The sequence below is a fragment of the Sus scrofa genome, chromosome 13 (assembly GCF_000003025.6).
Source record: "Sus scrofa isolate TJ Tabasco breed Duroc chromosome 13, Sscrofa11.1, whole genome shotgun sequence".
In the NCBI taxonomy this organism is placed as follows: Eukaryota; Metazoa; Chordata; class Mammalia; order Artiodactyla; family Suidae; genus Sus; species Sus scrofa.
The window spans coordinates 35,225,164-35,239,946 of NC_010455.5; the positions used below are offsets into that span (position 1 = coordinate 35,225,164).

Here is a 14,783-nt window from a genome sequence, read left to right on the forward strand (position 1 = left end):
GCTTAACTCATCTAGGATAAACTATTTCAAATGTTGCCTAGGACACTCACTTTCCCCTCTGACATTTATTCTTTTTTTATTTTTTTTGTCTTTTGTCTTTTTGGGGCCACACCCACGGCATATGGAGGTTCCCAGGCTAAGGGTCTAATTGGAGCACAGCTGTCGACCTACGCCACAGCCACAGAGGATTCGAGCTGCATCTGTGATGTACACCACAGCTCATGGCAACGCCAGATCCTTAACCCACTGAGCAAGGCCAGGGATCGAACCTGCGTCCTCATGGATGCTAGTTGGGTTCGTTAACCACTGAGCCACGATGGGAACTTCTCCAATTCTTAAATGGACAAGTTTTTACAGCACTAACCTGCTCTGCTGGAATGCTTTTTCTGACAAACAACTCTAAATCTTCATGTTCCTGAAATCTACCCTTAGGAAAACATTCCTAAATCAGACTGAAAACCAGATTAGCTCATTTTGAGATATTGTGCATAAGCTCTATTTTGCAAAATGTCTTCTAAGATATGTAAGAGGCTGACTTGGCTTGCTTTTAATTCTAAAATAAGTCAGACATTTTCAGTGGTTCTAGAAAATGGGAAGTTTCTACAACCAAATACTTCTGGATTGAAATCTCTTCTGCTTTTACCAGCTGGAGTATGTAGATTCTCAGAATGCAGCGCTAGGTATTTTAGTCTTTAAGAAGCTGAAACAACCAGTGTGGTGAGTGAAACTAACTGACTGCGTGCTTTCCTCCCCATGCCCCCGGTTAGCCTTGCTCCAGTCTCCACATCCTGTGGCTCACCTTTGGTTCTTGACAATCTGAGGATGGGGAAGACAACCTCATTCTTACAATGAAAACTAGACATGGGAGGGGGTATACGCTGCACTGGGGACAGCTGTGGAGTGTTCTGAGAGGGCTGGGACAAGAAAAAGGTCACAAAGAAGACAAACGGGTGAAAAGGAAGGGCCAGCTGGGGGGGAAGGGAGAAGCTGTGAAAGAAGAGAGCTTGAGGTCCTGCCATCAGTCAGAATGTGACAGAAGAATGAAAACCGGAGGGAAATTTCAGATCAAAGAGAAAGCAACAGATGGCTCCACATTTCTGTCAGTTTCTCCTGCAGAGAGACAGAGAATTCACTTGAGAGACGGTGACATGAGAACCAAGACTACCTGCTTCTGAAGTGTGGCATCCTTTTCTCTCTCCAGCACCTTAGCAAAGAATATGTAGAAACTCTCCTCTATTGGCTGGAAAATTAATCTGGCCACAAGGGAGCCAAGATTATTCACTATATCATACACCCCTAAAAAACAAAAAGGAAGCAAGAACAAACTTACTGATTTTTCTATTTGAAATTTTTATGGCACTATTAAATGTTTTTTTCCTAATTTAAATTTTTAAATTAAACTTTCGAGGTAATTATAGATTCACATGGAATTGTAAGAAATAAAAGCGATCTGGAGTTCTCGTTGTGGTACAACAGAAATGAATCCAACTAGGAACCATGAGGTTGCAGGTTCGTTTCCTGGCCTTGCTCAGTGGGTTAAGGATCCAGCGTTGCTGTCACAAATTAGGCTCAGATCCCATGTTGCTGTGGCTGTGGCTGTGGCCAGCTGCTGTAGCTCCAATTAGACCCCTAGCCTGGGAACTTCCATATGCTACGAGTGTGGCCCTGAAAAGCAAAAAAAAAAAAAAAAAAAAAAGAGAGAGAGAGAGAGAGAGAGATAGAGAGAGAGAGAGATCCATGTACCCTTCACCCAGTCTCCCCAAACAGTAAATTCTTGCAAAACCATAACACAATATCACAACATGGCAACTGACATGAATACAGTCCAGACACAGAACATTTCCATCACCGGCACTTCTTAAATAAAAGTCATTATTGCCAAGTTGATTTTTTTCCTATTTTTATTTCCACATTTCCACTATTTTGTGTTGTATCCAAAAATAAATATGAAAAAAAAAAACAGAACTGAGACCTATCTAGCCAAACAAACATGAGGCAAATCTTTATGAATGCGATGAACTCCGTTTTCCCTTAGCACCACATGAGCCCCCAAATGAACACCAGAGCTCTGCAAAAAGCAGGGTAAGGGCAGGGGACCCCAACAGACAACTTGCCACCCAAGTCACATGAAAAGGGAGAGTGTAGTTACAAAGACCTACAATTTTCAATCTTCAGGATTCACTTTTTTTTTTTCTTTTGTCTTTTTAGGGCCACACCTGCAGCATATGGAAGTTCGGAGGCTACGGGTCGAATCGGAGCTGCAGCTGCCAGCCTATGCCACAGCCACAGCAACACCAGATCCAAGCCTTATACCATAGCTCACAGCAATGCTGGATCTTAAACCCACTGATTGAGGCCAGGGATCAAACCCACATCCTCATGGATACTAGTAGGGTTCATTATTGCTAAGCCATTACTGGAACTCCCAGGATTCATTTTTTTTAACTTCATTTTACATAATCTTCAAGTTTGTTTGTTCATTGAATGTATCAAGCTGCAGAGAAAAATATTAGAAAGTGTCTACTAATAGTTTGTCTTTAATTAAAACACTACAGAATCTCATCTTACCCTGATCGCCAAAATTTAACACGTTCAAAAATGTCATCACATATCGCTCTCCTATAAATGGAAAAGCAAAATAATTAGCATTTCAAATACATAGTATTTTCTTGTTTTGTTTTCTCTTATCATCACTCAACTCTTCTAGTTGGCGAACACTCTCAAAGGAGGAAATTTGAATAATCAGTTACAGACATGTTTCTTGTCCTAATGCTGACTTCAAATAATCTCAAAATAATAACAATTTGGAGGAGTTCCCGTCAAGGCGCAGTGGTTAACAAATCCGACTAGGAACCATGAGGTTGCGCGTTCGGTCCCTGCCATTGCTCAGTGGGTTAACGATCTGGCATTGCCGTGAGCTGTGGTGTAGGTTGCAGACGCGGCTCGGATCCCGAGTTGCTGTGGCTCTGGCGTAGGCCGGTGGCTACAGCTCCGATTCAACCCCTAGCCTGGGAACCTCCATATGCTGCGGGAGCGGCCCAAGAAATAGCAACAACAACAACAACAACAACAACAAAAAGACAAAAAAAAACAACAAAAAAACAAAAAAAACAATTTGGAAAGTGCTGGTGGCTTTATTGATAGTAAATTTCAATTCAAAATTCAAAGTTAAATTAAAAACAAAAATTAATAAAACCGTCGATAAGTTTTTTAAAAGTATGTGGAGTTACAAAAACGTTAATAGTGAAAATGATTATCTCAAGTTTTCAAGGAGGTCAGATAATCTGAGGGTAAATTCTGTGAAATGAAAGGTCCATGATTAAGTGCACAGACTCATCAAGTTTCCTGTTTTTGTTTCGTTTTGTTTTCAGGGCCATATATGTGGTATATGGAGTTTCCCAGGCGAGGGGTCGAATTGGAGCTGCAGCAGATGGCTTACACCACAGACACAGCTGATTTAACACTAGATCTGAGCTGCATCTGTGACCTACACCACAGCCCAACTGTGACCTTAACCAACTGAGTGAGGCCAGGGATCGAACCTACATCCTCATGGATACTAGTCAGATTCGTTTCCTCTGAGCCACGAGAGGAACTCCAAATTTCCTCTCTGGATGGAGAAAGTTCTGTGGAGGCTGGCAAGGCTCTGGAGCCCAAGTTCATAATTCATGATTAAAATGTAAGACAATCTAATAACTTTTTTTTTAAAACCTAATGCCTTTAAGGTGAAGACATCAACCCAGAGCCCTACTCCCCACCCCAGCTTCCATGAATGTTCTTATTATCCATGAGTGGATAGCACTGACCGCTATGGAGGCCAAGCACCGCCTGCAGCCCTGAAGAGCGAATTCTCACCTCCTTGCACCTTGCCAGAAAGCAAAATTAAGATGAGAAGCAATGGTATTTCCTTCAAGTCCCTCTGTGGTCCTTGCCTCCCTACAATCTCCCAACTACTGCATTTGTGGCAGGGACCTTTGCAGGTCCTCCTAGGCACCAGCCCACAGGACTGCACTAGCTCCCATCAATTTTTCTGCTCTCCTCTGATCCAACCTCACCTCTAACAGTTATAGCTTTTGTAAATAGAGATCTTAAGTCCATCCTGGCCTTTTCACCTTGAAATGGCTCTGTAGCATTTGCAAAAAGTCCAAGTGCCTTGAGGCCCCAAGTGCTTTTGAGGTCTTTTATAAACTGCACCCCACGCCACCTTTTCTGGCCTCCGTTCACCAACCCCACCCCTACCTCCCACCATCACATTGTCATCCACTGATACACCCTACAGAGAGGTTTTAGCCCTCCAGTGCTCTAAATCAGGCTGGGCCAGTACTCCCAGTCTCAGCTATTGATATTCTCACCTCCTGCAATGGCTTTTCCACAGGGACCTCCTTGGGTTCTGACACAACTGGCCTCTCCCTCCTGCGTTCTGTGAGCTCCCTGAGGGCAGGAACCATGTCATCTCCATGTTCCCTGGCTGCCTAGCAGAGCTCCAGGAAATGAGCAAGCACTCAAGAGATGTCAAATAGCTGACGTTTTCAAGTATAGCTCCCACAACCCTGTGTTAGAGTTAACCACTAAAATGCCTGAATCTCTGAGGAGAATGAGTTCCTTGAGGATGTGGCCTGGTCCTCGTTCATCTATGTATTCTCAGCATAGTGTCCAGGGAATGTGGGAGCAGAAGGTAACAGTGTGTGTGTGTATATATGTATACATATGTATACACACATATTTTTGCTATGACAATAAATGATTTCAACTTTTCTAGAGCTGTAGTTTTAGATAAAAAATAATCTAGTTTTCAGGAGTTCCTGTTGTGGCTCAGTGGGTTAAGAACCTGACATAGTGTCTGTTAGGATGAGGGTTCGATTCCTGGCCTCGCTCAGTGGGTTAAGGATCCGGCATTGTCTCAAGCTATGGGGTAGGTTGCAGATGCCTCTTGGATTCAGTGTAGCTGTGGGGGTGGTATAAGCTGGCAGCTGCAGCTCTAATTCAACCCCTACCCCTAGCCCGGGAACTTCCATATGTGGTAGGTGCAGCCAAAAAAAAAAAAAAAAGAATCTAGGCTTCCTCATCAAGCCCCTTCCTTATTTCACATCCAGGCCAGAATGGCCCAACCATGGAGCAGACCCAGCTGGGGAGGCTCAAGTGTGTGGCACACCTGCCACTGCAAACAGACATTTAGCCACTGCAGTTCAGACAACCAACTCAGGAGCGACTCTGTTTGAACAGGATCCATTTTTCAACTCATTCAAACTGCCCTTTGAACTTCAGGAGGGAAAAAAGTGTATTTAAACAACTACCCTTCCCTAAACTCCCTCCCTTTATCTGCCTGGTCTAATAATAATGTGAACTATAACAATATACAACTTCACTATAGTTACCTTTCTTTATCAACAAACACTTGCTGAACCGATATCGTGTGCCAGCCCCAGCAGGGTGCCTGGGAGACAGTGGGGAATTGCACACTCCCTACTCTCAAGAAACTTAAAGCACCTTCATTCAGCTCTCCAAAGCCTTGTGACCCTTAGTTCCTCCAGAAGTCCCGTGAACAGTCTCACTTTCATAATGCCAATGATGTGGGCGCAAGGCTAGAAACATGCATTCTTAAAGCTCAGAGAGCACTCAATGCCTGCTGGTCCTCATCCTTAACTCACAGATAAGAAAAGTGAGGCCTGGGGGGAGTTACTTCCCTTTGGAAGTATAATGAATGGAGAAGGCAGAAAAGGAGTTCCCGCTGTGGTGCAATGGGATCAGCAGTGTCTCTGTAGCACCAGGACGTAGGTTTAATCCCTGGCTCAGCACAGTGGGTTAAAGGATCAGGCACTGCAGCAACTGCTGCATGGGTCCAAAGAGCAGCATGGATCTGATCCCTGGGCTGGAAACTCCTCCGTATGTGAGGCAAAAAAAAGAAAAAAAAAAAAAAAAAAAGAAGGTGGGAAAAAGAAAAACAGTAAAATAATGATGGTTGTATTACAATGCTAGAATTACAGGAAATTTTTTCCTACTTTCCAAAATTTTGTAATTGGATTATACTATTTTCATAGTTAAAAGATAAATTTGGAAAGGATTTAAAAATATGCTCAGTAATCAATATATAGATGTATAGACATATACAATTTATATATAGAGAGAAACTATGACGTTTGGCAGTTTATAGCTGTCTCCAATTTCATCCTGTGAATTAAAGCCTGGTGTAAATAAATCAATACATATCACAGAAAAACTAGATGGACTTTCACTTCTTGATGGCCCTCTGCATTAAGAGCTCTGTCAGTGCTGAACTGGAAAGCTTTGAGAAGCTGGAAGGCTGACCAAACTATTCCATGGGGAATCACATTGTTTAAGAAAATAAAATGGGAGTTCCCACTGTGGATTAAAAAGCTGGCTGCAGCAGCTTGGGTCACTGAAGAGGCGTGGGTTCAATCCCTGACCTGGGAACTTCCACATGCCATGGGGTGTGGTCAAAATAAATAAATTTTAATATAAAGTAAAATAAAATAAATAAAACAAAAGAAAAATGATGAAAACCCGATTCTTTTTCTTTCTTTCTTTCTTTTTTTTTTTTTTTTGCCATGCCCGAGAGATGTGGAAGTTCCTGGGTCAGGGATCAAATCTGCACCAAAGCAGTGACCTGGGCCACTACAGTGACAATACCGGATCCTTAACCTGATGTGCCATGGGAATTCTGAAATTCCAGGTTCTTTAAAAAGTTCAAAGAAAGAAGAAAGTGTATACAAAGTTAGGATAATAAGAGTATAGATAGTTTTCTATATATTCCAAACCTTCTATAATTGATAGAATACTTATATAACACATTTTAAAAATAATATAACATGAGATTCTGGAGTTAGAGTCAAATTAAGTTGGTTCCTCATTTCTGTAGCTGTCCCACAGAAGTTATGTAACCTTACTGACCCTGTTTCCTCATCCATAATAAATGGGGATGATATCTTTTTTTTTTTTGGCCGTGCCCATGGCATGTGGAAATTTCCAGGCCACGGATCGAACCCGTGTCATAGCAGTGACCCAAGTTGCTGCAGTGACAAGGCCAGTTAACCCACTGTGCCACAAGAGAATTCCAGCACAATATGTTCCTTACAAGGCTGTGGAGAGATTTAAATTAGACAATTTAGGAGTTCCCATTGTGGTGCAGGGAAACGAATCAGACAGGTATTCATGAGGATGTGGGTTTGATCCCTGGCCTTGCTCAGTGGGTTAAGGATCTGGCGTTGCTGTCAGCTGTGGCATAGGTTGCAGACGTGGCTCAGATCCCACATTGTTGTGGCTGCGGCGTAGGCCAGTGGCTATAGCGCTGATTCAACCCCTAGCATGGGAACTTCCATTTGTCTCGGGTGCGGCCCTAAAAAGCAAATAAACAAACAAACAAAGGCAACTTATGTATCAAACTAAGTAAGTTTCCGTCTACTTATTTAAAAGTTTGTAGTTCTGAGTGTCCTCTGCTCTGGGGGGGGCTCTAGACAGTGTGGTCTGAATCCCCTGGTTTAGACTATGGTTTCCTGACTGCTCAGAGCAACCTCTGACTTACCTTCTGTCAAAATCTGTTTCAAGAAAGACTGTTTGAAAAAACTCCAAGTCAATTTAGCCTCTTCCCAATTTACAAAAGCCTAGAAGAAAGAACAAAACAAAAACTCCCAGGTATTGCAAGTCTAAGAAGACAATCATGCTACATGAGAGGCCAACTCAGTTTGGTCCCTAAATCCCAATTTGGACAGTCCCCGCTAGTTTTTCATTTACTGCTAAGCTGAGCACACAGAAGGCATCCAATAAATACTGGCAAAGAATTTCCATTTCTAAACATGAAGACAGAGTCTCTAGGTGGAAGAGACTCCCTATAAGGGGCCTGCACAAGATTCATTCCCTGAGACCCCCTACAGAATTATGCTGTCCCCTTGCTGCTGCCCAGAGTAAGCTGACCACATCGAACACACACAGCGCAGTTCTTTCTTTAAAAAAAAAAAAGACGTCTGAAGCATTCCCTGCTGCAGGGCAAATTCTGCTCAATGAATTTCATATCTTAATGCTCTGTTTAGCCATCCAGGGTCCCTTTTCACAAAGTATATGAGCTGTGCTCATTTATTTCATAAGAAAGTAAGGCTATCCAGGTCAGTTAAACCACACAGAATTGGATGTGGTTGGACAGAAGAAAGAAAGAAAACAAAATAAAAATTCTGATATGGTTCTTCTAAAACTCCCAGGGGGAGTACCAACTCCCCATTTCCTAAGGACAAGGAGAGTAAGAAGGAAGCAAATGCTTAGGAAGGGCAGAGGTCACACTGTAAGAGACAGGTGGCCTCAAAGCCAGAGAGCTGACTATAAAATGCAGGAGTAGGGCAGCTAGCTGGACATGACTGCTTTTCTACTTCCTCCCCAGCTCCTTCTAGGAGCCACTCCTCGATCATGAAGGCATCCTGGGATTCCAGAATATTCAGTTTAGGTGTTAGTTTTTGTTTTTTTGTTTTTTGGTTTTTTTTTTTGCTTTTTGCTTTTTAGGGCCACACTCACGGCATACAGAGGTTCCCAGGCTAGGGGGCGAATCAGAGCTGCAGCTGCTGGCCTACACCACAGCCACAGCAACATCAGATCCCAGCTGCATCTGCGACCTATACCACTGCTCACAGCAACGCCAGATCCTTAACCCACTGAGAGCGAGGCCAGGGATCGAACCCGCAACCTCACGTTTCCTGGTCAGGTTCATTAACCGCTGAGCCACAAAGGGAACTCCAGGTGTTAGGTTCTTAATCTCAGGATACTTGCATTTTGAAATATTCTTATTAACTCAGTGATGACTTTTGAAAGATGTGATTTCAGGGGGTTCTTTAGGAGGAAAGAATGAATCACTGGGCCAAGCTCATCCCACCTCTCCAAAAGGTCGACTTTACCTATGGAAGGTGGTCCAAGGCCAGGCCTGGAACCTGTCCTAGTCACATGGGCCCCTGCTCTTGGCCCAAAGCCCATCTGTTCAGAGCAATGCTATTCAGTAGAAATATAATCAGGCCACATACATAATTTTAAATTTTCTAGCAGCCTACAATGAACAGTAAAAAGAAACAGGTAAAATTAATTTAATTTAATTTTTTCTTCTTTTTTGCCATTTCTTGGGCCGCTCCTGGGGCACATGGAAGTTCCCAGGTTAGGGGTCGAATCGGAGCTATAGCCGCCCAGCCTATGACAGAGTCATAGCAATGTGGGATCCGAGCCGCATCTGCAACCTACACCACAGCTCACAGCAACGCTGGATCCTTAACCCACTGAGCAAGGCCAGGGATCGAACCTGCAACCTCATGGTTCCTAGTCGGATTCGTTAACCACTGAGCCACGACGGGAACTTCGGGTAACATTAATTTTAATATACTTGATTTAACCTCAAATATTATCATTGTAACATGAAAAGAAATACTGGAAGAATTTCACATTCTTTTTCTTTTTTTTTTTTTTTGTCTTTTTTGTCTTTTTGTTATTGTTGTTGTTGTTATTGTTGCTATTTCTTGGGCCGCTCCCGCGGCATATGGAGGTTCCCAGGCTAGGGGTCGAATCGGAGCTGTAGCCACCGGCCTACGCCAGAGCCACAGCAACGCGGGATCCGAGCCGCATCTGCAACCTACACCACAGCTCACGGCAATGCCAGATCGTTAACCCACTGAGCAAGGGCAGGGACCGAACCCGCAACCTCATGGTTCCTAGTCGGATTCATTAACCACTACGCCACGACGGGAACTCCCCACATTATTTTTCTATATTAATTCTTTGAAATCCTGTGTGTATTGAGTGCACTTACAGCTCATCTCAATTCCAAATGCTCTGTAGCCACATGTGGCTGGTGTGTACCGTTTAGGACAGGGCAAGTCTAGAGTACCCTTGAAAGCAAGGGTCGTTTCCAGTCCCCAAATCTTCTCACCCCTTGGTTTCAGAACCTTTCTGCCAGATTTGGAGGAAAGTTCTGAACCTTCTTCCCAAACCACACTGCCTTCAACACATCACTGGACCTGGAGCCGATGCCGGGGGTAGCTCTAGTCCAGGAGCAAATTTTCCCCAGTCAGAAGGAAACTGGACATTTCCTTTTTCCAGAACAAAGAGCGCTGGACCTCCCTACACCACTAGGGGGCACTGTGAACCATATCATCCTCATACACTGATCCTGCCCATAGCTGGCTTTGGGGGGAGCCAGAACACAGCATCTTCCCTCTCTCACACTGCCCGTTCCATGCCAGGTGGTCCTCTGAGGGGTGGGGTAGGTCTGAAAAGTAACCATGCTCTTTCTAAAGGAAATGAACAGTTATGGTGGGCCAACAAGGCTGTTGTGAAGCCTACATGCCAGTAGGTTGTGAACTGGTTTGGAAATGTGACCGAGCTCCTTAAAAAAAAAAAAAAGTTCTCTAGGAGAATGAAATCATGACAGGATATCTGATCTGAAAGCTCATACTTGAGCATTCCTTTCTCCTAGTGCCTCCAATTTAATCAGACCCATGGTTTGGAAGGAATGGCCACCCTGCTCACTAACTCCAAAATGCTCAATAAGGACATAAGAGGTAGGAAGTCTGACAGGAGGCTGGGTTTCTTCTCAGAGGCATCTGCTAAGTGCTAGAAAATGAAACACATTCTTTGGGCTTTTACTGTTCTGAATGGATCTGTCATTTGGAAAGGTCAAAAGACGCTGTCTCTTCCACAAGAGCTAAGTTGGTACTGCTGAGCTGGTCTACATGGCTGTGAATTTCTTCAGGATCCCCTGATGCACAAGCCATTCCACTACCTTCCTGTACTGATGGAGAAACTGAGGTATGGATGGGGAAAGGGGATGGGCAGTACCTCTGGAGAAGGTCTGGAACTGGAGCTCAGGGGCTCACTGTGCTTTAACCTGAATCACTCGTTCACTTCCTAAATGCTTCTGACCCAGAATGGTCCAACCAGATGCATATTTACCACATTGATGAGAGTCACTGGGGCCACGGTCTTGCCCCCTGCTCTCCCATCACCACCACACCCTAAGCGGTGCTCCTTCCTCTCCCTCTCACTCCAGAGCTGTCGATTGCCCTGGCTTTGTCCACGGTCCCATTTTCACCCACCAGCCCACTGTCCTCATCACCATGGTACTGCCTCCTTGTGCTCTTCCTCACTTCTAACCTTTTCTAACCTTTTCCAGCCTCCTTGTGGTAGGGTTCAGGCTTTCGAGTCCAGCACAGAGACAGGGGATCGAACTACAGCTCCTCATTTACAGAGTGTGAAGGACATGGTCAAGACACTTAATTTTGCTAAGCTTCAGTTTTCTCAACTGCAAAATGGGATAAGAAGTCCTACCTCCTGAAGCTGGTATAAGGACTGAATGAGACAAAATGAGACATGATAAATCTGTAGCAGATGGGAAGCTCCTCAACACAAGCAGTTAGATCATGGTACTGTTCAAAAACCTTTCATTAGGCTCCACTGCCCTTGAATTACACTCCACAGCACTGAGAACATCATTACTTGGCTGTAGCTCAGCAGCCCAAATAACCTCCTTCCCCTTTTGTTTCTTCACTTCTCCCCTGCCCAAACGTCCAGCCACCTTAAGTGTCCAGTCACCACTGCAATCCCAAGTCCAACACAGTGAAGGGCATATAACAGGGCCTAAGCAAATGCTCTTCCTTCTCACAGCCACAAATGCTCATTTCCATCCCATGTACACATTCACCTCCACCCACTCATGTGTCAAGGCCTGGCTCAGAAGCAGTTCCCTCCAGGAGTTCCTGCCATGGTACAGTGGAAACGAATCCAACTAGGAACGATGAGGTTGCATGTTTGATCCCTGGCCTTGCTCAGTGGGTTAAGGATCCAGTGTTGCCGTGAGCTGTGGTGTAGGTCGCAGAGGCAGCTTGGATCTGGTGTTGCTGTGACTATGGTGTAGGTCAGAAGCTACAGCTCTGTTCAGACCCCTAGCCTGGGAACCTCCATATGTAGTGGGTGGAGCCCTAAAAAAAAGACCAAAAAAAAAAAAAAGGCAGCTACCTCCAGGAAGCCTTCCTTGATACTCATAGATGGAATTCATCAGTTCTTTCTCCATGCTTCCATCTTGCTAACACTAGGCACACAGTGTAGTGAGCAGAGCACACAACTTCTCTTGCCATCATGCTGCCAGTTCTGAGAGCAGGGACCCTATGCGGGGAACCTTGTACAGTGTTTCACACAGCATACTGCTTAATGCATGCTTGCTGTGTTAAATTCCTTGGCTTTGCTTGAATACGTGCCCATCTCTCATATTAAATCACTCAAAAATGTAAAAGGATAGAAAAGATATAAAAGGCAGCCATTATTTGAGGTGTCATTATTTTAAAGCTAAAGAAGTATCTTTAAAGAAAATGGAATTCTACAAGAGGTGAAAAGAAATCTCCCAAACCGGTCAAGTTAATTTTGAATGGAATTGTTTCACCAGTTTTGTATGAGGGAGTCCCCAATGCAGAAAGCTACTCTGAAGAGGCAAGAAGGCACATTGATGGTATAGTCATCCACTGCATTCAGATTTGCCTCATTTCTTTTCTTTTTTTAAAAAAAAATGAACTTGAATTATGAATTGTTCTACCTGGAACCTTCCAATCTTTAAGTAAATAATTATTTGGGGACAATAAGCCAATTTCTTTTGGAAGATTTCATAGCATAGAGGTTAAACACAAAAACTGAGGTTATTCGGCAGACAGAAGTTAAAGAGAAATGAGTCCAAAGCCAGCTGTATGATTCAGGGTTAGTCACAACTCCTCTGAACCTCAGTTTTCTCATCTGTAAAATGGGAGGCAATAGTGTTTATCTTAAAGGGTTATTATAAGGATTAAGGACAGAAGTTCAAGTAAACTTCTTAGCCTAATGCCAGGCACGGAATAAGCATGCAGTCAATGAAATTTATTATAAATGGCTCTTTGTCAGAGTTCAGACACCTCCCCAGAATCCTATAAGTCTTCAGAGGTTCAGGCTGTTCTACAGACTAACAATCTCACCTTAAAAATGAGGACCCTGAGGTCTGGTAAGAGTCCTGCAGGCTTCTGATCTGTATCTACTGCCTCCAAATGCAAAGGAAGCTCCCTGAGGCATGGCAGCCACCTTCCTACGTGTCTGACCCAGAGAGCACCCAGCAGGGGCTGCACTCTGTCAGCAGGAACTGTGAAACTGTGTGTGACATATACACTCACCCTTCTCATGGTTGAGGCTTCTGCCCTGACAATATGAGCATGGGAACTCTTGGGACAGATGGCCAGATTAACCAGCTCAGCTCTCACCAATGCAGGCAGTGTCTGCCTGGCTAGGATGCTCTTAGAGCAGCAGTGAGATGGTGCTGATGGTATGAGCTGTCACTTATGGATGGCCACTTGTAAGTGCTAAGCACGTTACATGTCCCATCTCATCTGACTCCACAACCACCTTCGGAGGGGGTACTCTTATGATGCCCATTTGACAGATAAGGAAATTGAAGGTCAGAGTTCTGATCCCATCAGGGGGTTAAAGTCACACTTGTCAGACTCTTCCTTACCCTCTCTTTGCCTGTACTTTTTTTTTAAGGCTATACCTGCAGCATATAGAAGTTCCCAGGGTAGGGGTCAAATCAGAGCTACAACTGCTGGCCTATGCCACAGCCATAACAATACCGGATCCAAGCCACATCTGCAACCTACAGCACAGCTTGCAGCAACACTGGATCCTTACTTAACCCACTGAGACCAGGGATTGAACCCGCATCCTCAGTGAGACAGCATTGGGTTCTTAACCTGCTGAGCTACAATGGGAACTCCTCTTTATATTAATGGCCCAAATGCTCCTTTCCAAAATACTGCTAGGGTGCAGGCACTGGCCCAGTATGAAAAGCTGGCCAGGCTTGGTACAGGTGGGCCTGGGAGTGCTGGGGCTTTTCTGCACTCTCAGACCTGCTCTGTGGGCAAGGGGCAGAAGCTCCAGGCAAGAGAAGTGATCTAGAGTCCTCATCCTCTAAGCCTGCAGATAAGGCACCACGGTAACCAAAAACTGTCATGGTGATTTAGGCTAAAAGTAAGATTGAGTGGATCAGAGTAGAGAGCTCTCATCTAACAAATAAGAACATATCTGGCTTTGTTACATATTATCTAGTTTTTCTTGAAAAGTTGTATAACAAGATTCTTTAAGTTCTGAGACCTAAGTCCCCAAAACCGCATTTTCAAGTAACCACAAGAGATGTAAGGAGAAGTCCAGTCAAAGCCCTTACTCCAGGAGTTCCTGTTGTGGTGCAGCAGAAACGAATCTGACTAGGAACCATGAAGTTGCAGGTTTGATCCCTGGCCCTGCTCAGTGGGTTAAGGATCTGGAGTTGCCGTGAGCTGTGGTGTAGGTCACAGACATAGCTGGGTCCCGAACTGCTGTGGCTGTGGTGTAGGCCGATAGCTATAGCTCCGATTGGACCCCTAGCCAGGGAACCTCCATATGCCGCAGGTGCAGCCCTAAAAAGCAAAAAAAAAAAAAAAAAAAAAAAAAAAAAAAAAAGCCCTACTCCAACTAAGTGCACCACATCCAGCGAGCAAACAAGCACAAGAAAAAGGGAAAGTGGGTCAGCCAGATGGAGCAGGTCAGAGCAGCTGTACAGAGGCAGTGTGGTGCAGCTCCTGGGCTGGAGACACCAGCACTGACCCCACCAGAGTCAGGAGATAAAAGTCAAATGGACAGAGAGTTGAAGGGTAGAGTAGAAAATTATGTCTCACTCCCATGCATCGTCCTCTGGAATCCACAATGATCTCTGTGGGGAAGCAGGTATCCCAAGACACCAGCTGACACTAGACGAAGGA

General features: G+C 44.4%; 1 protein-coding gene across 7 annotated transcripts in view; it reads right to left on the reverse strand.

Annotated features, from left to right (window-relative positions):
- The window catches only part of RFT1 (RFT1 homolog), a 60,963-nt gene that overhangs the window by 28,320 nt on the left and 17,860 nt on the right, over positions 1-14,783 (reverse strand). For all 7 annotated transcript variants that reach the window (XR_002337566.1, XR_002337567.1, XR_002337565.1 and 4 more), the window contains exons 7-9: positions 7,541-7,619; positions 2,569-2,619; positions 1,166-1,296 (exon numbers count right to left, since the gene is read on the reverse strand). Coding sequence is in view for 1 of the 7 variants with exons in the window: in XM_021068956.1 (XP_020924615.1) it covers positions 1,166-1,296; positions 2,569-2,619; positions 7,541-7,619 (261 nt within the window). In the remaining 6 variants the exon portion in view is untranslated. The remainder of the gene's footprint in view (positions 1-1,165; positions 1,297-2,568; positions 2,620-7,540; positions 7,620-14,783) is intronic.